General features: G+C 39.9%; 1 protein-coding gene across 1 annotated transcript; it reads right to left on the bottom strand.

Annotated features, from left to right (window-relative positions):
- Positions 1-322: 322 nt before the first annotated feature.
- On the bottom strand, positions 323-20,368 carry EXOSC7 (exosome component 7). Its single transcript, XM_066177719.1, has 8 exons — positions 20,276-20,368; positions 18,827-18,928; positions 18,044-18,138; positions 13,086-13,248; positions 8,575-8,645; positions 3,823-3,946; positions 2,711-2,866; positions 323-458 (listed from the first exon to the last, which is right to left on the bottom strand). Exons 1-8 carry the CDS (start codon positions 20,330-20,332, stop codon positions 354-356), a joined length of 873 nt encoding a protein of 290 aa, XP_066033816.1. The 5' UTR covers positions 20,333-20,368; the 3' UTR covers positions 323-353.
- Positions 20,369-22,930: the final 2,562 nt, after the last annotated feature.

Raw genomic sequence — 22,930 nt, forward strand, 5'->3', positions numbered from 1 at the left:
ACCCCATATGCATTCTAGAACACAGCAGCTGGTTTACAAAAGCGAAACACATGCAAACAGAATTAAGTGGAAAGTACACCAGTCATGCTGGAAAACAGACACAAGCACTTCCTAGGCAAGTGCATCAACTGCTGCTGCACTTCCTAGGTGCCAGTAGTTACCAGTATGGAAAGCACCTCAAATTTGCTTACTTGCATTTAACTGTAGCTTTCTTTATGCTTAGTAACATTTTGAAAGCCTCTTAGCCAGGAGGATGACTCTACTGGAACAAAAAAACCCCAACCTTTTCTTTATATACAAACTGACAAGACTGTAAAACCAATTAAAAACAGTTTTGAACATTTAATAAAAACTCATCCTAGAAATCCAACTTTTGGTCGTGAAGTTCCCAAACTCTCTTCTTCATCCAAAATCTTCTGAAGGGCTATGTGAAGTGACTTGCCTACTCTCTGTCCTGTCTGCAAAGCAAAGAAAGCAAAACAAACCTGAGACATATGCTTATTTACAGGGAGACAACTCTTATGGAACACTTCCTTTTGACAAATAGTTTCCCTCTGATGATTCATATACACCAGCTGGTATCATAAAATATGCTTTTAATTTAGAAAAATAATGGTGGTGAAAGTTTCATTTTAACTTGATTAAGTTTTGGAAAAACGTACACACAAAGGCAGCGCTCTCATTCATCAGAGAAGCATTCCACAGCCATTAATACCAGATCTGCACATCGCTGGATCACCCAGGAATACAAATTAAATTCACATCAGGCACAAGCACACATTCAAAGTAGCCAGCACACAGAGCATGCAGCAAAATTCTAGCTGCCAGAGGACAAGAGACACCTGACCAGCAAAGCAGCCTACTAATAGAAAGCTCAGTAGACTCTTCTGAATGTGCTCAGAATCAGCAGAGTGATTTATGCCAGTTGAACACCCTGTCCTGTGGCCAGAGAAGCCCAAAATGCGCACTGGCTGCACCACCAAATCACTCTGTGGGCAGATCCTTCATAAGATGTGTAATTCTGTCCTGTCCAAGGAGTGAACAGAATGTTTTCTTTACGAAAATAAACTCCAGCAGTGAAAACTCAACAGGATTAGCTCCAGTGCTGACCTCTACTCGTCCCACATGCCCAAGTACACTGTGCAAGCTACAGGGCAGGGAAACATTGGGCAGTGGTGAAATACAGATCTTGGGTGAAGCCCATTGGAGCTTTCCCAGGTTCTCTCTAAATGACCTGAAATACTGACTGCAAACAGAAAGAAAGGGCCCACCCATCCCTAAAGTCAAAGGCAGATTATATTAAAATGAGTTTATTGGCTCCTGATCTATGCAGCAAAGCCTAGGCCTGCCATACAGCTGACACAAAACTCTGTTTCACCTCCTGGTGACAATTACTGAAACCATGCACAAACCTGAAAATAAGCCACATTTTTAATTGAAGAGCCAGGTGCCAGAATATGGACAGTGGTACCAAAGGAAATTTTGGGAAGAGCTTTAATGCAGCAAGGTAGCTGTCAATCCTAGACACCATGAGTCATGCTACATAAATAGGGGGGCACAAGAACAAGAATTGTTACAAATCTGCACTGGGACAAAGATCGGTCCAGAGGCAAGAGGACTGATACACTTTCTTCTCCTCAAATGTAGGACATCACCACTCACTCCAAGTCAAAGTGAGTGGGAACTGTGCAGAACTTTGGTATTGACCCAACACTGTTGCCATCTTATTCCTGCTTGCCTCTCTAGTGGATCAGATCATAAACTCATTAAAAAAAAAAAAAAAAAAAAGCCTAATGCTAGCAGCTTCCCAAAGGAAAAACTGAACATCCTCTGACCTGCAGCCCAATTATTTGGGAATAGAGGTGTCAGACATAGGTTACTCAGCTCCTCCACTGGGCATTCCCAGACCCTTTGGTTTTTCTTGATATCCTAATCAGGATGTTGAGTTTAAGGCAGGATAATCTCTGACCTTAGAGAAAACATTCTGGGTTTTTTGTGATCAGCTTTATCGCTCACTCCTGCAGAGGAATTAGAGATAACACCTCTCTCCCCAGGTAAGGGGGATAAATGGCATGTTTGAACACAAGTAAGAAGCCCACAGGTACCACTGGGACCAGCACTCTGGATTGACATCACGATGCTCTCAAGTGCCATATACTCAGTAATTCCCACTTGAGACCAACTGTTGTCAAACTTGGCTCCAACTTCAGCATTCCTCACTAGAGCCATGTAGAAATTAACCCTGTGTCTCTAGGAAACAGCCAGCTTGAAGTATCTAATTTTCATTTTGACTTTCAAGTACAAAATCCATTTTTGTCTCATGCTCAAGGCCAAACCCAGGCATGAGAATTTACACTGGAGAACAGACTAAAGAAGAGCCTGAAGAAGTGTTTAAAATGGATCTTATACGAATGTGGACAATATCCAGATACTAGTGTTTTTATGAAGTAGAGACAGATTGTAAACTCAATAAAGAAGCAGAGAAAAACAACGGTACCATACATTTCAGGCATCTAAAAGTTTTAGACAGTGTCCACTCACATTAGAATCTGTTTCAAAGAATCTGCCTGTGACCTTCACAAAGTCCCTCGTGCATCAAATCAAAGCACCAAGGTCTCTGCTCTAAAAGCCCTTACTGAAGCTTTCTGTACACCCAAGCTCCAGTTCATCCAGTATCACCCAAGACAGTCAAGTGCTCAACACTCCTTACCTCCATCATTTCAAAAATACTCTCAGGATCCAGGCTACCTTTCCCCACCTTCTTCATAGAAGTGATGGCACCTTTACTGGTCACCGAAATAAGCAGGCTTGCCAAAGAACAAGCTTCTTCCTGAAGGGTAGCATCCACCACGTGCCTATATCCAATCTGCAAGTTAATGACAAAACAATGCATCAGTTTGCAGTTCTCAAAGCTCCCCCACTGAGAAGTCAAACTGTGAATGGTGGCTTTGTTACTTATCTACAGCCTCCCATCCTAAAATGATGTGGCCTTTGGAAATTGTCAGAGACTGACTTGGTAGAAGAGGATTTAAACAGCCTCTGACCCCAAATTATGGGTACATAAACAAGGGAGGTGAGATAAGCATGTCACTGTTTCATACTGTTTTCCTTTCTACCATCCTTTCATATGTATGAAACTCCATATTCACCTTTCTCTGCAACACTAAGTATAGACTTTGCACCCCTCTACCTAAAAATTACGCATCCAAGAGTCAGGAGAACCCTCACTTCAGCAATGGCCCCTCTACTATTTATGCAATTTGCTTAAAAGAAATGCCAAGGAAAGTTTCAGGTACCTAAGCCAAACACTAACACTTGCAATGGAAAATACAGCACCCATAGAATCAGCTGTGTTAGCTGTGTGCTATACATGGAAGACAAAAACCTGTCTGAACGGAAAGGGATGGTATTGCACCCATGAAAATGGAGTTCTGTCCTCAGCAACAAATTCTCAGCATGTAACTCCAGGCAGATCACACGACCTCCACTCCTGAACACAGCGACCTCTTGCTTGAACATACTGAAATATCTGCTGCTCTGGATCTTTAGGAAGGAGCAGATAAAAAAATAATAACTCCTGTGCTTGCAAGAAAGTTTATTTTAAGAATGCATCAAGTAGAAGCCTACAAGTCAGAGGTGCAAAAAACCCTGTTATTCAGTAAGAGTTCTTAATTAGGAGGCCAAAGACAAACAAATATATACATAGTGGACACTGACCATTTCTGTCACTCTAATTTTATGTCTAGGGAAAAAATAATTGGCAGGTGAAATTAACAGAAACTGGAGTCTCTAGGCAGAAAGTTAGAAATTTGTCAGGCTTACTTTGCTTAGTGTGACAATACAGGGCACCTCATCTACGTTGAGTCGAATACAATCATAAGGGTCATCAGACAGCTCAATCTCTTTGGTGCCTTCTTCATCCTCCAGAACACGGACTTTGGGTATTCTGTGGAAAGAAAAGGTGCAGAGTCATTGCCAGAACACATAACAAATACAACTGTTATACAGTCACAACTCCAGGAAGTCCCTGTTTTTCTAAATGAGGCAAAATGTTTAGAAGAACGGTACAGAATGTGATCAAAGTATTAACAACTCACTCCCTGAGACTACACTGTAAAGAAAACACTGTAAGTGGGAAAATATTTAGGATAAGATACTCATATTTGCATCATTCAAACAGTTAAAATTTGAGCTGTTTTTTACACTATTGCACAAGGAGAAATTCATTTGGAACTTGCACAAATCAGTTCTGAACAATTCATTGTATGTACAGGAAGGCCACAGATGTGCAGGAGACAAATTACCAAGATTGAATCCTTTGTTCTGTGGTTCTCAACCTTGCAGACAACAGTAAAGGTGTCAGGATTACATCAGTTGCGTTGCTTGGCAAAGGTGTGACATCAGTAGCAAATACAAGCAGTAAAGCTGTTCAGGAAAGAATAGCACCAACTAAAGAGATTTGGAGTGAAGAGAAAAGGTGACATCAGTAAAATCCTTTCTCTAACAAGATGAGAAGATTGACAAGATACTCCACTGTTCTAAGGACAGATATACAAGCATATCATACAAGCATATCATATAATATATCAGGATGAAGCAGTGATGAAAACCCAGGCAGAAATCCAAGAAATCCTTTCTTCTCAGTTGTGAATGATGAGCTCTCTCACAAATGAGCTAGACAGGCTCCTTATCAGTCGTGCATACATTGTACTTGTGATAGCCATCTAATGGAAGCTTTATGGGAAGATTTAAGGCAGTTTCCTTAGCATAATGAATAAAGTGATTTAAAACAATTTAGTAGAAGATGGTATCTCAAGCTTCCAAGAATGTCAACATCTTATACCCCCTCATTTATCCAGGTGCCAGCTAGGATGGACTACTGACTGAGAGACTTGCCATTACTGGCCAGTAAAACACACACAGAGCTCACTCACACTACTCTCTCTTTCACACATTTGCACTTGAAAACAAAATATTTGAAAATGCCCCAAAACAGCTAACTTCAATAACCACAATCTGGTTTTATGTTAGGGCTTTTACAGTAGCATTGTGTTTTATAACTAGACTCTGGAGGTTACATTCTTTTAAGCCCTCTGTAACAAATCTCTTTTAAAAGAGGAGGAGATGGGGACTGATTTAATGAACATTTGCTCCCACCAACACAAAGTGATTTTGATTGATCCTTGAAAGAGTATTTTAGTTATTTGTTGCTAAAAGTTTTAGTGGCAAGTACTTCAAAACAGCTAACCCTGCTCCAGGGCCAACAAATCCCCTACAAGCACACTGGCCTGAGCCAACCCAAAACTTAAGACTTGAAGTAAGCAGAACAATTCTGATGTGCACTTTTTCCAGAAATGAAACTCCAAATGTTTTCCAACTCATTAGAAATGCATCAAAGCCTATTTTCAAGTTTAAAATACTCCATTAGAAGTTGATGGAATAAAGTCACAAGGTGACTAACCCTCAAGCTACACAGGACAATGGACAACAGTGGACAACAGCCGAGTCATGCAAGAGGTGTAAGCGCCAGAGTAGTGTTTGAAAACCAAAGCAAGATTTTTAGAAAATCTGTGAGATTAACCAATTTTTAACTCCATCCTAAAATAGCTTTGAAACCAGAGCAGTGTTTGGTCTGCAAGAAAAATTTGCCAGAATTAATATCTGAAAAATGCCTGCAAGGCATTTTTGGCCAAGAGCAGATGAGAGGTGTAAATCAGAAATATTGCAAAGGCAAAAAGATCAGACACAAGCATCACAGTTGCATAAAAAGGGGGTATATGGACACAAAAACTATGCAAAGTTAATGTAGCACAAAGCTTTTCCAGAACACTGTAGATTTCCTCTCCCAGCTTGCGAAGATTTATCTTAAGAAATAGCTGTACATGTTTACTTTGCAACTTTTCTTTTTCTATTTTGATTCCTGCAACTAATCAGGGCAGGGATCTGTACAAGACCCAGTCATGTAACAAACAGTGCTCTTTTCTGTGTGTGCATGTCCAGATTTCAAAAATGTAAAAGCAGTTCCACCCTTCCAAGCAGGCATCAGGTCTGCCTCAACTGTGCTGTGTAGCAAAAACCTCAGTATCTGCAAGGCTGTTGTGTTATAAACTTTGTCATTTTTGTAACTTGCCTATTTTCTGCAGCCTCAGTTGCAAGTAGATACATTGCATGGGACCAAGTTTAATGTCCTGACACAGTAGCTAACTGCACATTTTCCAGAATCTACTTCCATCATTAATAAATCCATCCTTAATCAACTGGGAGGCATGGGTAAGAAGAAAGTCTGGTATCTGCTATCTTGTGCACATGATCTTGATTATAGTTTTTAGAACTTGATGAACAATACAAAACTGCGAGGAGTAAATAAATACTCCCCCTAAACCAGTCCAATTGTCATGGTTCCATGCCTGAAGGGGAGAGAACAAGTCAGGTCAGGCATTCAAAGGATTTAAACCCCGTAAGTCTTGCACAAAATTCCTTAAGTGGTGATGTTAGATTTACTTAGCTTTAAAGCAAGATGTGTCCACAGATATTACAAAAACGCTTAGAGCAAGATTTTAAATTGAAGCTGAAGTTTTCAAATGCCTATCTGAATATCTAGAATTTTGTAGCTTCAAAGAAACAACAGCAGCTTTAGCTCCCTGCTCTTTGTTCCAATGCTTGAGTCAAGGCTGGCAAAGATCTGAATACACTTAGAACAAAGACCTGGTTGTAAACAAAGTAGGAAAAGCAAGTAAGAGTCAAAGAGGGACACATGTTGAACACACTTCAGAACACTTAATCTGAAGCAATCTTCAAACTGACATCTTGTCTTGTTTGGAGAGTAATATTTTTATGGAGAACAGGCAGCTACTCTTAAACAATCTTGTGTCAATCCAAAGAAAAGCCAGTAGCTACAAAGGGAAAGGGAGAGGAATTGTGAATGAGGACAATGGGTTTTCACTTTGAATTTCACCTCTTGACTTTCTTAGCTTGTATGAGATGAGCTGTACTAGCATTCCCTGCTCAAATCAATGAGACAGGGTTTGCAAAGGTAAAAAATGAACAGGCTTTGGCATACTGTACCACATTTTGAAATGATAGTCAACTTCAACAAGATGTTTGCCCACAGTTTAAAGATTATATAATGGACACAGTTGTCAGAGGAATAAAAATAAGTAAGAAACATTTAAATAATTACACCCTCCATCATGTTGTCCATGTTCCCAGAGCAACAGATTTTCTTTTATTCACTTATTTAATTCATTACTTTTTATATGATTGTCTCTCTTTATTCTGGTTCAAGTAAGAAAAAAGACCTAGTTATCTTATAAATAAAGTATGAGCAGTAGATCTGCAAAGCAACTCACACGGTAGTAACTGTTTTAACTCTATGACTTTTGCATCCTGGCAACTCACACACAGAAATACAGGCATTTCTTCTTTTTACTGTGCTGCCAACTCCTTTGTGAGCCATTACATTTCTAAAAGTATTTCTTAATGTCATAAAAACAATCTACTGTTAAAAGTTACTGCTGAGAACTTGATTAACATGAGAAATTTCTCAGCAACATATAAAACTTCTAGTCTCGGATTCTCCCCTTATCCCTTTTAAAGTGTTTATAACCTGATATACTGCCTGTCTTCAAAAGCATATTTTCCTCTTCTTTTTGCATGTACGTTTCCAGATCCAGTAGTGTGCCTTGATTCCCTGGTAAATAAGCCAGAACTACACTAATGACTTCAGCAGATCTCTAATTTAATGCTGAAGAACAACCTGAGATCCACTTTTAAAACATTTATGCTTGTAGGAGTCTAGGTTTCGCACCTCTACCAGCTATTTTTGCCAAGTAAGTTTTTTAGCAAAGCTATTCACTAGGTTGTTTTTCTCAAGGGTGATACAAAACTCCGTACTCCTTTTCACCTACAGATAAAGAAGATAAAAAAACAGTAGAAAAAATAGTAGTGAATCTTATTAAAAACACACACAGAAGACTTGCATCATTCATTCTACTAGATTTTACTTTTCCATTCTTTGAAATAAAGTGCATGGGGCAAAGTTCTTTTAAAGACACATAATTTCCCCCTCCCTTCAATCTCTCACTATCACATTTTTCCTCTTGGTTTTAAAAAGAACTGTAGGCTGACAGTTAATGAGAACAAAATCAAAAGTGGAAAAGCAAGGCTAGTTACAAATCAGTAGTCACACTGACAGAGGGCTTCTTACTCAGGAGCATCACATATCAGTAAATACTTATTTCAAACACACAAGGCATCAACACCAAGGCCTCCAAATACTTGCTACAAACCCACATGGTGAAGACTACTTTTTCTGGATCTGGTGACAACAGAAGTTATACTGTGAGCATGATTGTGCATAACAGGCAATATGTCACTTGATCATTAGAAACTGGATTAAAATAACATTAGTTCATGTTACTTGCATGCAAATGACTGCCTTGTATTTGAATGCAAGCTGTCTTGGGTACTTCTTATTTAAATAGTCAAGCATTAAAAATGCTTTGCTCACAGAGGGTACTTCTCTTCCACTTCCCATGCCACTTCCACCCACGTGAAATGAGATCTGTGCTTTACCTTGTGTTAAAGAGAGCTGCCTTCACTGCAATAGAGATAGCATCGAAGATGTTCCCACCACATTCCAATAACTGGGGAGGAAAAGAAGAATCTCTTTAAAAGAAAGTCAGGCTAGGGCCTTTAAATGAAGCCTTTATTTTATTTAAACCTACTTGAAAAGGCAGAAAATTAATTACCAGAACAGGTTTTTAAAAAACAAAGTTGTCTTTAAAGCCTATCTATGAAAAGAAACAGATAGGAAATTAAGATTTCAGCTAACTGTATTATACATGCAAAATAGAAGAGTTAATGCACTTCATAATAAAATTAATGATAAAATTTAATAATAGAAGCTGAAATGAAACCACCACTGTTCTTAATCTTCTTGTGCTAAAGTTCTGAACTAGATTATGACCAGAATACCCTTAATAAACTCATCACATTAATTCTTTAGTGTTACATTAAGCCAATCAATTTTCTGTATTTCATTTCAAAGAGGAGCCTTTTTTTAAATATCAGCTGGACAAAACCAACTGGGAGAATTGCTTACACAGAAGAAACACACACTGTCACTGAGAACACAGTATGGAAAGCTAGTTATATAAGGTGTAGTTATGAAGGCACATCATGATTTATTCTCTTTATGGGAAAGAGTTATCCTCAGGTTTGTCTCGTAGCCGAAAGTCATCTAAGGAGAGCCTGATGTCAAAGTCTACTTCAAATGAGTGTTATCAACAAGTGAAGGGTGTGGAGGGAGCCTAGCTCAGCTTCTTCCCTTGAAGATGGGGAGAACAAGAGTCACAGGGAAAAGCAGCACTGCATACAAGGTAAAAAGGGAGGGCTCTCAAAACCACTAATACCTTCTGCAGGCTGCCAGACAAGTCCGATTTGTGTCTGTCCATAGCCTATTGTCACTTCTCTGACAAGCTCAGCTCTCAGCTGCCAGTACTATTTCCTGAGAACACACACACACATACATAGAGCAGACATTTGGAACTACTTCAGCAAGGACATATGGATGCTTCTCCATGATATCAATCTACACTGTATGATGAGAGCAAAACACACTCTGCAATCCTGATTGCATTGATTGCTCTTCAAAATTAATTTAAAAATGAGATAAACTCCTGCACAGGGGAGCAAATCATAAATGAGATATTCTGTAACGACAGTTGCTTTTTATGAAGACAGACTGAATAGTGTAAGAACAATGACAAAAAGTTGGGATAGAAAGCTAAATACAAGGGTGATTGGATTATTTCTTTGCAAGCAGCTGCTGGATACAGAGAGGTTAACTTGTCCCTTTCAGTCATTATTGGATTTTACTCGATAACACAATAAGCCCACAATACCTTTGTTATTAAAACACAGTAATGGGATGTGCCTGCACTGTTGCTAGGTATGTGTTCAGGCTGCTGTTCTAAAGCCTCATCTGTACTACAGTGGCTCCTAGAGGCAAGGAACACCGTCTGCAGAGCATGGTGCAGCAATTCCTCCACAAAGAAATGAACACTTTTCTCAACTGAAGAACCTTTATCTGAAGTACTGATATCCCTCCATTTATTTAGTTATTTTTAGGAGTAAGAAAGTCTGCACAACTGTGAGCTATGGGAAGCAGAGAGGTCTTCTCTGCTTTTAATTTACTGATATGCAAGTGAAAAAGTTATGGGAAAGAAAAGATAACACACTGCAGCCCTCACCTTATTCAAAGCAGCTTTTCCTCCAAAAGTAGATTCCTAACTTCTTTTTGATCAGACTGGGGGAGTGGGAGGGCAGGAATAGAAAACATGAAGAAATCCTGGAAGGTGCTCTGTAGTGAACTCCTAAAATTTCAAGAGAACCTAATGCACCCTGTCCTCCTGACACACAGTCTATTGTGACTGGGTAGGGAATGATAAGAGATTGCACACTTTGATTCCCCTTGCTTAGCCCAGCAGGCTGGGGAAAATTACGGGGAGAAGACTATACATATATATCAAAACCCACTCAAAAATGCCTAAAAGCTTATTTCTGGTATCAGTGGCTTGCTTAGAAAAGGAAAGAAATTGAGGGAAACCCAGAGAGGGTGAGAACAGGCCTTTGTGGTACTCCATGTTGATAGCTACTACTTGGAAGTGGAATGCCTTCCATGATTAAGAAAGAATGCATATACTCTGAAAGGTCAGGGTATATATTCTTGACCTTTGACACATGTATCTCAATTTGTCTATAAGTCTGCATTTTTGTGGTGTGCATGGTTGCAGTCTGACTGTACAGAACTATAGCACGTCTCAAGTACACTGACCACTAGAAAATATTTGAGAGATGTTTTTAATTGATAAAGCTGCATGACTGCAAAACACACTATTTTTTCTTTTGAAGTTGCACGTGTCAAATTTTGTTTACACACAGGAGCTGAATAGAGATGTTTCAATCAAAGTGCACATGGCAAATGGAGTATTTCCAAGCCCATAGCATTCTTTCTGGATCTCTGTGTTTCAGAATGAGAGACTTCCAGACAAGTACCTTCACACCTGACCACAAGGTACCAGTATTTTCAGCCTAACAACAGATTTAAGGTTTATTTTCCCTCCAATGTGATTACGCAACACAAACACCAATGTAAACAATTTCCAGAAATTCTGAAGGAAAGTATCACCCAAAGGGCTCTCTATGAGTGTTGTTTTTATACTTAGAATCTGTCTCCCTCAAATGACAAATAATATGAGTTGCTCCTTACATTAGCCCAAGTGTCATCCTTACACTACACCCTATAAAAAGTAGAATTCTCTAGGAATGATTCAGAAACAGCAGCTTTGGGAAAATCTGTAGGTGTCAAGCACCTACATTAGGTACACAGTATCACAAGTAATATACATGTCTACTAAAAAAGGAAATATTACAAATATATCAAAAACGTGAAAATACAGAGGCCTGAGGTGGAAAAAAAAAGGTGGGGGTGGAACAGAGTAAGAGAGAAATGTTAACAGTGTCTTGTTCTAACTGTATGAACAGCTCTTCAATGGCTCACACACAAAATCTCTGCAGAATACAACATTAAAAAGACTCATCAAGTTTAGAGTTGTAATGATGAATCTGCAACAGATTCTTTACTGGCACTGTAAAAAGAGCTGAATGTAAAACTCCTCACGTAACATAAGCCTTGGTGTTAATAATTCTGATACAAGTAGTAGCATGAAAACATGGAGGCTGTTTTTCTCTGTAACTGTAGACAATCAACAAACCTGTCCAGGAGGAATCAGGTAATGACCAGCTACATCTCAAACAAAAGCAAAACAGAACTGTGTGTATACATACAGATATGTATATATATATACGCAGAAGCAGACAGCTTAATGGAAGTCCTTGTTTATGCACTGCCTATGCAATGTTAAGCAGCATGTTGCTTAAATAAGCACAGCACTTAATATTCTGTACCTCTGCTTGTAATTACCCAGTAACTGAAGGCCCCAGTGTGCTTTCTCAGAGCTAACACTTCATTCTCCATTAAGCCACGCAGAGCTGCAATAAGCCAGTGACTGGGGCTGTTAAAGCACTCAGCAGAGGTGCACACTCCATCATTCTGTGGCTGAACTGTCGTACCGTATCTACTATAATTAGGCTAATGCTACTGCTTTTTAAATGCCTAGTGAAATAATTTTCACATTTATTTAGGTCTTAGTCTAAATGCTCTTGCTTTGTTCAACAAAACCCTGCATTTAATTTTCTGGCCATACAGTTTAACATTTTGCACATTATTTCACAGACCTTAATGGATTGCTGTAAGATCCCTTAACGTATTTTCACTTCCAAATTTGACAAACAGAAACACCACTTTGGACCAATAAGAATTGGAAGGAACATTCAGGAGAGTCTGACTTGCAGACTTCTATCAAAATTCCCATGACAGAGTGCTTCAAACGCAGTGTACTTTGGAAATTGAGCTGCTGCATGCATCAGATTTGTATGCATAAAATTCAGTTTCCATTATTGTCGTGGGAACAAATATTCAGTTTATCTTCTACGTTTCATACATGTATACAACTCTCATCAAAAAAATTCCTAGGTTAAACTTAGCTTTTGCCAAAAAAAGTTTCTATTTTACTTTAGTGAATTTGTAGTGATAAGAGTACAAAGAACCAGAGAGATGGACAGTTCTGTTAGGGCTAACATCCACCCATGGTAACTTACATTCACTTGAACAACATATTTGCTGTTACCTCTAGCTTGGAAGAGAAATTTACCCTTCTTTAGTGGCAGTTTCCCAGTCAGTATTAGAGCACCTATTTTCACCTGAGACAGATTCAGAATATTCAATGTTTTATTAGTTCTGCAGGAACAGCAGCATCAAGAAGAGTAGAAAAAGAGCAAGCTGGAATTAGTGATTAACTACTATAAGCAGATTCACAAGAAAACTGCTATCCATTCTGTGATACATTATATCACATTATGAGAAGTTTTCTTTTTAAATAAGAAAATACAGAAGGTTATGCTAAGTCAGTGTCTGCCTTAGAAACATTTTGCTGAATCTTAGTTTTCAATTCTGTACTTACCAGTATGTCCACATAGAGAACCCAGCAGTGCTCTTTGGGATTAATACAAAGGGATTTCAAGTCTACACTGTTTTCACAGCTGAATACTCTGTACAGTGTATTTGCTATATCAGTGCCAAGCTCTTCTCCTCCCCGGCCTTCCAACTCAGGAGAATTTGAAGAACTAGATAAAGAAAGAAAAGAATACTTTCACTTCTGAAGCAGCAAATACCCAAAGAGTATTTCTTAAATATAAAGCATTAAAAGTATCTAAGGATTTATTTGTACAAGAATAAGCATCCTATCTGAAAAGGAATTATTTCCATTTTGCATGAGAAGGTTTTGATGCAGATAATACACTGACATTTTGTTACAAATACTAATACCAACTAAATCCCACTACTATCTTCAGTTCCCCAGTTATAATCAAAGTAAAATTTGGTAAATTCTCTCAGAGATTATTTCTTAAGCACTGTCACTTTCTATCACTTCAACTCTTTAAAAAAAAAAGTGGGACATCTGTACTAATTCACAACAGGTACCAAGACAGCCTAGTAAGAGTTGAATGTTAAATTATTAAGAGAGTGGCTAAGAAGAGGAAGATATGATCATATGACGATATGACAAGTAGAATACTACTTTCTTATAAATACACATGATTGACTGACCTTAATTGGTAATTTCTTTACTGAGTGTACTGTCTGCTAGCAAATTCCTTAAAGTAAGCATGTCATTACTCTCCACAGCTTATGGAGAACAGCAACTAAACATCATCTTTTCCTGAAGGGATCTGACAAAGGGTGTGGTCTTCACTTCCCTGATTCCAATGTAACAAAGTCTTTATAAGCAGTCCTGCAAGAAAGTCCTCAGGCGCTGGGCCTGATACACAGCTAAGAAACTTCTAACGCTAAAAGAAAACAGGCCTACCAAAAAAAACCCCAAACCAAACCAAATAAAACAAACAAATAAATAAATAGAAACCACCAAAAAATCCAACCACAACCAGGAAAAAAAAAAACAAAAACAAAAAAAAAAAAACTGAACAAACAAAAGCCAAACCAAACTAACCAAACAAAAACTACCCCAAACCAAACAAAAATGCCTTGCCTCCAAAGAACAATAAAATAGAGCAGAAATGTCCAGAGACGCATATACAGCAAAATAATGAGCAAAGATTGCAAACACAGCCTCTGGTTTATAAAGAGGGCAAGAATATTCTCAAGCAGTGGACCTGTAGCAGCATTGCAAATCTTGTTTTAAAATAAACCAGTCAGACCTCCACCAAATTAATTTCTCATTAGGGAACATATCAAAGGAAGTGGTTACACAGACGTAGTTTTGGTGTGTTCAAAATCTTTAAAGGCCATGCTTCCATATTCTCCTGATGGGGCAAACTGCTCATGAATGTTCTGTGTCTATATGATGATACAAAACCTTAGCACACCAGGAATACAAAAATACAGGAGAAAATTAGGTTTTTGAATATAATCCCTTCACCTTAAAAAAAAACCCCAAACAACTAAAGATTCACATTATCAATGCCTGACTTAAACCATCAAGTGAGCTATGCCAACAATACTGCCAACAAAACAGAATCTATAAGCTTACATATCATTATCTACTATTATCCTTACCATCACAGTAATTCTCCCAACTGGTTGTTTTGCAGAGTTGATGCATCAGAATGCTAGGCAGAACTACTGGATTTTATAGAAGTTATTTGCTGCTACTAGAAACAGACAGCACTATACTTGCTTAAAAATACAAAGAAGCATTACTGCAAATTAAGCACTGATCTGCGCTTCCAAACTGTATTTGCCACATGAATAAGCATTGCAAGTGTGACACACAATATTATTCAGGGTTATTAGACACCAATTGTATGAGATAGGATCTTGTCTAAGCATAACTCAGTGCTGAGTCAGGTCTTCAGGTTGTACTAAACAAGCACTTATCCATTAATGCAACTTAACAAGATCATTCTGTTTAAATCATTCTGTTTAAGCCATATTTATGCAAGCATTATGATCCCTATGGCAAGTTGCAAGAATTATGCAAACTTCAATCTATCCCTCATTATTATTTCTAAACACAAAATTTTTTCAAATGTTTTATTTTCTGATTACAAGTGGACACTTTCTTTGACAGTGAGTAGAAAGAACCTAAGACTCAACTGGAATATCACTGTACATTTCACTGCATCTTAATTCCATTATTATTTTAACACTTCATTTCTTTGCAATCAAAGTGAAATAAACAAGTAAGGTTAACAGGATGTTATTATAACTGTTTGGTAAACACTGCCACCTAATGCCTACAGACTATTGCAGTAACTTACCGGGCAAAATCTGGAAAGGGGGTGTCTCAACACACTAGAAAATGATAAAAGACTTGGCTTATGGAGCACAGAAAGAAGTCAGTAGTGGTACAGATTTCTACACTCAAGCAGCACTTAACTTTCAAGACTATCAAAATCATTTCAGTGTCACATTGCCTAACAATCTAAGACTCCTCCTAAAGCATAATGATGCTTCAACCACAGATCTCTACTGAATTTCAAAACTCAAAACCTGTTGCCAGTCAAAATTTTTCTGTTGCAACAGTTAAACATTTCTCAACTATTGCTCAGGCCATTAGTATACTGTAATCTACCGATGGTCAGATCTGGACAAATATATTCTTTGCTTTTCTACTTCCACAAACAAAATCTGATGCGTTCAAGGAATTCAGATATCTGCTTTACTTGCTGTTTCTATTTCTTACAGTTTGAAAGTGATAAATCAGATCAGCCACAAAACTCAAATGTGAGAAAAGCAGACATAGCAGTCTTTCAACATCAAGAGCCAGGATGAATGCCATCTCAAGTGATGACAGGCAGTTAGAATACCACAAAAGACATAGATGTGTTTTATGATAATTGATTTCTAGGATCACAAATCAGTGCCCCAAAAATCATCCCTTCCAGAGACTCACATTAAAGTCTGTCTCAAAATGGGACTAAGTGTGCTCCTCAGATTTCAGGTAAAGGACTCAGAGCAGAATAAAGAGAAATAGAAGTTTGGAGCAGAGAATTATACGCATGATCCAGCAAATTATTATTTTCATCAGTAAAAGAAACCATGAAAGTTTCAGGAAATAAGCCTTTTAAGGTAGCAATCACTGCAGTCTGAGTTTTTATTATTAGCTACAACAATATAAAAGCCAAATAGAACACACAGGAACTTCTCCAGAAGATTCAGGGTATCGAATTATGCTCAGTTACTACCACCCAGTGGCAGTCTGGAAAAGCATCTGGGTACTGACAGCAGCTCATTCCCCTTGGCAGAGAACAAGCTGCCTCCACTTCACTTTTTGTCTTTTGCATCTCTCTGGAAGCTAAAGGACACCTTTCCCCATGACACAAGCGTGTGACAAGTGACTACACTCCTCTAAAGTTCAGGCCTTTGGATCGTGTTGTCACAGAAATTAAAGATTACCTATTTCCTGAACTGACTAGATCCAACTCCCACAATATTGAGGCATATCTCCCTCCCATCCCATGAAGCAGAGATTAACAGAAAATACAACCTAACATCAATCTAATGGGTTGAAGTTTTTCTAATATCTATTTACAGACACAGAGGAAGTGTCACAGAATTGCCACATGTCCACAGACCAGTTTTTTTAGGAAGGAAATATCCCTTCTGTCAGTAGACTTTCTTCATATGAAGACAAACAGAAAAAAAAACCCAAAACAATAAACATGTATCATTTAAGACACTATATGAGTTCTAACAGCAGGACCACATTCAAGACCATCTTCCCATCTGATATTTTTTGAAGAGCAATTGTAAACAAACCATCAATTCACAGCTGAGTGCTTTCCTTTAAAGCTTAAGTTTCCACAGTTAACTAAAACATACTGATGTACAGAGACAGTCTTAGATAAAGCTGCATAAAAACACATCAATTTTAAGGCATAGACAATTAGGTCAGAAAGATTATCAGATATACACTTAGTAGTTCTCATACCTTAGCTTTAACAATGGTATATTGGTTTAATGTCAGTGTAGCAACATTTTTTTTTGTTTTTAATAAAAATGAAAAGATGTCACATGCAAAAGCAGCCGACTTGACAATGCAAAGGCTTTTATGAGAGGTCACCAAAGCACTTTAAATCATAAAGAACAGTTCTGGGTAAGTCTGCAAGACATGGATACTGTAGTCTCAGGCTGCAGACAGTCTAGACTAACACTGAGATGTCGCTGTGCCATCTCAGAGCAACCTGAAAACAAGAATTCTCAGTTTTCTTCTAGCTGCTTTTGTAGCAAAATACAGCTGTCCATTTATAGCAAAATGCACGAAATCTGATTTAAAACAAACATTCTTTTAGTTAATGAAAAACGGATTCACTGATAAATATGTAACTAAAATTTTTAATTAGTGTTTGCACCTGAAGTTTAAACTGATGGTATTTCTTTTTTTAAACAAAAAACTGTTTTGTACTAAACAGACTTCAAACTTTTTCCACTGCTTTCACAGACAAAGCAAGCAAACCTTTAAGTACAGTTAAAGTACAGTCTGTATTGGTCAATTCTTTTCTTCCAACTTACTTTTTTGAAAGAGATTTTCTCTATTTTATCATGGTAAAAACAACAGCTGACATTTTAGTCAAGAAGTCTGGTTCCAAGTGTGTGCACTTGAACCATTACACTTTTTCAGCTGCAGTGATGCTAGTCAGTTTGGGATTGTTTAATTTAACAGGTTTTTGTTCTTTAACTCCTGCTGATTTGCTTCTTTCGGGTTTGCAGGACCAGCAGAAAATTTCTCAACATTCACTGCTACTGAAACAGTAAAATAACTAGTCTCTATTACTCAAAACCCTAGAGGAAGTTAGTGGAATGAAGGCATACATTTCTCAACAATGGCAAGACCTGATTAGTCATTTATTCCAAATAAATAAATATTAGATCTATTTCATTCTTTTCTAGTATACTAACCAGTCAACAAAAAATTCCAGGTAACCTTCATCTGGTTTCTCCAACTTCGGTGTCCCCATTTCAGCTTTTATGCCTACCAAGATATCAGTTTCTCCCTATTAAAACAAAAGCACATCACACAACTGGAATTATAATTACAGAACTATTTGTTTTATTTAAATGTCTGTGGTAAACTGACATTTCTACCTCTCAGTTATCGAATTATTCTATCAGAGTGAACTTAAAATAACTTTTTTTTTTGTTTAAGAACAAAAGGCTTTAGAAGACTTTGAAGAATCTTCTTATGTGTAAGAAGATTCTTCAAATAATTACCATGCATATTACCTTTCTCTAGGTTAAAAAGACACCCCTAATATCCAAGATTACTTTTGTCATTTTGGTTCTGTAAACACCTCTTTCTGCAGCTCATTCTTCATAATGGTACACAGTACATTTATCTTCTTCACAGTCAACACGTCAGAACTAGTTTTGCTTCATTTTAAAGGAATAAAAATTTTTGCCCCTCTCCCAGGAGCTAGGCACAACAGCAACTTCAGTTTTCAAGATTTAATGTTAGATTAGTTCAGACTGAAGGCTGTCCAGGCACTTTACAGTAATCCAGATCAAGTCAGCCCGAACTACTTATATTTCCTGTCATTATATCCATATCCCATGGTTTCAGTAACTGCTATACACACACGTTATTAGACACACAAACCCATCTACAAACAGCATCAGCTTAACTAGTCACATGAACAAGCAATTTCATCAGCAAGGTACCCAACCGCTAAGAAATTTACCTACCAGCTTTACTCTTGCAGATCCACTGGTGTTTGATACAACATCTGTTTCTACTTCTGCACATCTGTAGTCTTCACAGCCTCGACCATCTACACGAAGGTCTTCCTAAGTATGACAACCAATAGATTGCACTTAAGGGAATCAGTAATGGAAAGTAAAAACAAAACTAAACAAACAAAAAAAAACCATCAAAAACTCTGTAACTTTAAACTTTCCTCCACCTATACCAAATGGAGCAGTAAAGAGGATATAAAAGCAATAGCCTGTAGTTTCACCATGGAATGCAAAAGAACCAACTATACTTTTTCATTTATATATCATTTATGTAGAGCTTGCAACAAGCAATCTGCAGGCAGACATGAGTTGCGCCAAGACCCCCTAATTCCCAAAAGAAAGCTTCAGCTTTCAGAACTGTAAAGGTCATGGCTTTAAATGGTACTTTACCTAACACAACCCAGCTCTTTCTGGGCTGGGCAAGTTCTGTTCTTTTACATCAGTAATTAGGCCCCCAGCAGACAAAAATAATACACCAGCCTTCCAAATGCTTTCATCCATTTGTATTCCACAAACGGGTATTACGCATCCTCTGATACTATACAGCTCATTCCTATTAAAATAGGTTGTTTTCCAGTAAATTTCAGTAAGAATACAGTTCTTTTCTCTTTGGGCCTTCTCCTCAGACACCCTTCACTCTTCCTTCTTCCACTCGCGTTCCTTCACTAAGTTACAGGCTAAAACTCTATCCAACGGCAATAACTTGAGGAAGAGCCAGGGAAGAGCAAGGAAAGAGGACCAAATGGGGACAGAAGAAGGATTTTAAGCTCTTCGAGAGCATCCAAAGGAGGGCAATGAAGATGGTGAAGGGCCTTGAGGGGAAGTCGTTTGAGGAGATGCTGAGGTCACTTGGTCTGTTCAGCCTGGAAGAGACTGAGGGGAGACCTCACCGCAGTTACAACTTCCTCATGAGAGGAAGAGGAGGGGCAGGCACTGATCTCTGTGGTGACCAGTGACAGGACCCTAGGGAATGGCCTGAAGTTGTGTCAGGGGAGGCTTAGGTTAGACATCGGGAAAAGGTTTCGACCCAGAGGGTGTTTGGGCACTGGAACAGGCTCCCCAGGGAACTGGTCACAGCACCAGCCTGACAGAGTTCAAGAGGCATTTGGGCAATGCTCTCAGGCACATGGTGTGATTCTTGGGGTGCCCTGTGCAGGGCCAGGAGTTGGACTTCGATGATCCTTGTGGGTTCCTTCCAACTCAGCATATTGTGTAATTCTGTGAAAACAAGTCCACGTCCCGCTCTCAGGCTGCTTCCCGTTCCCATGCTCGGTGTGCTCTGATGATCACTACTCCAGAGGTTCGCCACCAGACACAACGGTGGAGGGCTCCCTCCTTCCTTCCTCCCTCCACCCCAGCCTAACTCGCTCCCTGCCGCCCGGCGCCCGGCCCCGGTACCTGGACGCCGTGCACGATGTAGAGCTTCTCCGCCTCGCTCAGCACCACGGACGCCATTCCCGCCGCCTCCCGCCCGCACCTGCGCAGTGCCCCGCTTCCTCCCTGCCTTCCTGCCGGCCTGCCCGCCTTCCATCCGCCCGCCGCGGGAATGGTGCCGGCTCTCCAGAGCCGGCGTCCCGCCCGCCCAGCCGGCACCGACACCGCACAGCGGGGACTCCCCTTGCCTGATGGCAAAGCGGCGGGTGCAGCCGGAAAGCTGCAGAAGCCTTTCAGCTGGAGTAGGAGCAGCGCTCGGGACGCGGTACCCGCTGGGCACGCCGCATCCCGGAAAACGTCCCGTCCAAGAAGCTGATAAAACCAAAGCTCCCTTTGGAGCTCCCAGCTTTCTGCCGAAAGCTCCTGCAGGAGGCTGTGGAAACATCCCGGTCTCAGAAATGGGTCGCGTACTCATAGTCCTCTGCGTTTCTTCATTTTCCTTCTGGAGTTTTTAACCTCAGAAAGGTCCAGGCGAGGTGCGGTGGGCGGGGAAGGCAGGTGCGGCAGCAGGGAAGAAACCAAATGCTTTCCTTAGGAAATTCTATTGGTCCTGTGCCAAATGTCGCTGGGAAAGTGGCGTGGGAAATGTGATTAAAAACTCGCGCTAGATATTAAAACAATAATTAAGGGTTGGGTTTTTTTTTTACAGTCTTAATGGAAACTTTCATAACAGTCATTAATGTAAGTTTGCACTCCTTTTTGCACAGCTGTGTATAATTTTCAGCGTATTTTAAAAGATGCTATCTTGACTTCACTCCGATGCTTGCTTGGCTAAAAATGATCCATGGCTCCCAAGGATTACACAGCACACTGCCGGAGTTAATCCAGCTTTCCACAACTCCTTGTTCAATCAAATGGTCCTGGCTGTGCCTACTTGAGCAGGTGGCATGATGCAGTGAGAGCAAACTTCAAGAGGAATGGATGGCTTTGGAAGTTTTAGCTTGTTCTGGTCCCATTGTGGCAGGCTGCTTTATCAATTAGCAGTTGGGGCAGAGCCGGTGCAGTTCTGGGACTCTTCCCACGGCTTACCTGCATCTAAAAGGAGCCGCATTTCTGCACACTAAGGTTGTTGTATGGGGATTGCTTACTGCTTCTTGGTGGGGAGAGCCAGCAGTGGAGTGTGGCAGAGCTGAGAGTTCAGGTAGCTTGTCCTCCCCACTCGCCCTAGGGAGGTGAGCAGGGCCAGGTCTCCTTGCTGGCCCAGGGGAGTGCCAGACAGAGGCAGTGCCCATGCATGAAATGCCCCTGGTTTATATGTTCTCTGTAAAATAGCATCGGCCAGTGCTGCTGTCCAGCGCAGACTGACCCTTCATTTGACTTGCACTGCGGTACTTGTGTCCTCACATTGCACAGTGTGAACCAAACAAGAAGTAAGAAAAAAATCAGAAACTCCCTGAAAATGTGAGTGAGTTCTTAATCTGAAACAGTGTTAATGTAGATGCACCCTATGATTTCCACTGAGAGCACAGGGAGATGACATTCTGGCTCTCATCTTAGTTCCTGACTCTCATGGCTTAGCCCACAGTGGCTAACAGTTACAATTGCCAGGAAACAGTGATTTGTTAATTTTTTTCCCACTTCTGCTATCCCAGCTTGGAGTCTACCTAATGTTAGTCAAATTCTTGCACAGTCCAGAGGCTCAGCTAGCAAATCTTGTTCACGTGCAAACAGCAGTTTTTCATAGGTGGGAGGAGCCCAGGTTTGGCTCATTTTTCCTCAGGAAGGGCAGAAGGCAACCTCTTGCCCTAAAGAGCACTTCTGAGGACATTCAGATTCCAGCACAAGGAAGTAGTGAAGCTTATCATACAAAAAAGGATGCTGCTTGTTTCTTGGGTTTGTTGGGGTTTTCATGTTGTTTTTGTTTTCATTTTTGTTTTTAACAAAGGCAAAGCAATACCTTTAACTTCATTGTGGTAAACAAATTACATGTTTTGGCCCTTGTGGTAGTTTGACACTGGCCAAACACCAGGCATCCATGGGAGCCATTCGCTGACCTTCTCTTGCTCTCATTGGCAGAGGAGAGGAAAAAAAATTAACGAAGGGCTCATGAGTTGAGATGAGGACTGGGAGAAAATACTCTAAGGGCAAAACAGGTTCAAATTTAAAGGTATAAAGTAAATTTATTATTAACAGTCAGAGGAAGATAATGAGAAGCAAAATAAGCCTTTAAATCATCATTTTTCCCCCCCAGCCTCTCCCACTGACAGCACAGGGAGACAGGACATGGGGGTTTTAGTCAGATTGTCACTTGAGATTTTTCTTCTGTTTGTTCAGGGAGGGGAGTCTTTCCTCTGCTATGCCCTGGGGTCACTCCCATGGACAGTCTTTTCAAAACTGTTGTGGTGTGGGTCACTCCTCCACCTGGTGCAGTCCTCTAAGGATAGGCTATTCTAGCATGGAAGCAGGGACCCTCTCTCTCCATCTGGGTCTCCCACGAGATCACTGTTTTCTTCAGCATCCACCTGCTCCAGCATGAGTACTTCTCTCATGGGCTGTGGGTGGATCTCTGCACCCCCAGTGGACCTCATGAGCTGCAGGGGGACAGCTGCTTCACCATAGTCCTCACCACGGCCTGCAGAGGAATCTCAGCTCTGGCGCTTGGAGCACCTCCTCCCCTTC

The sequence above is a fragment of the Chamaea fasciata genome, unplaced genomic scaffold (assembly GCF_029207755.1).
Source record: "Chamaea fasciata isolate MVZ Bird 193981 ecotype frontalis unplaced genomic scaffold, bChaFas1.0.hap1 SCAF_1, whole genome shotgun sequence".
In the NCBI taxonomy this organism is placed as follows: Eukaryota; Metazoa; Chordata; class Aves; order Passeriformes; family Sylviidae; genus Chamaea; species Chamaea fasciata.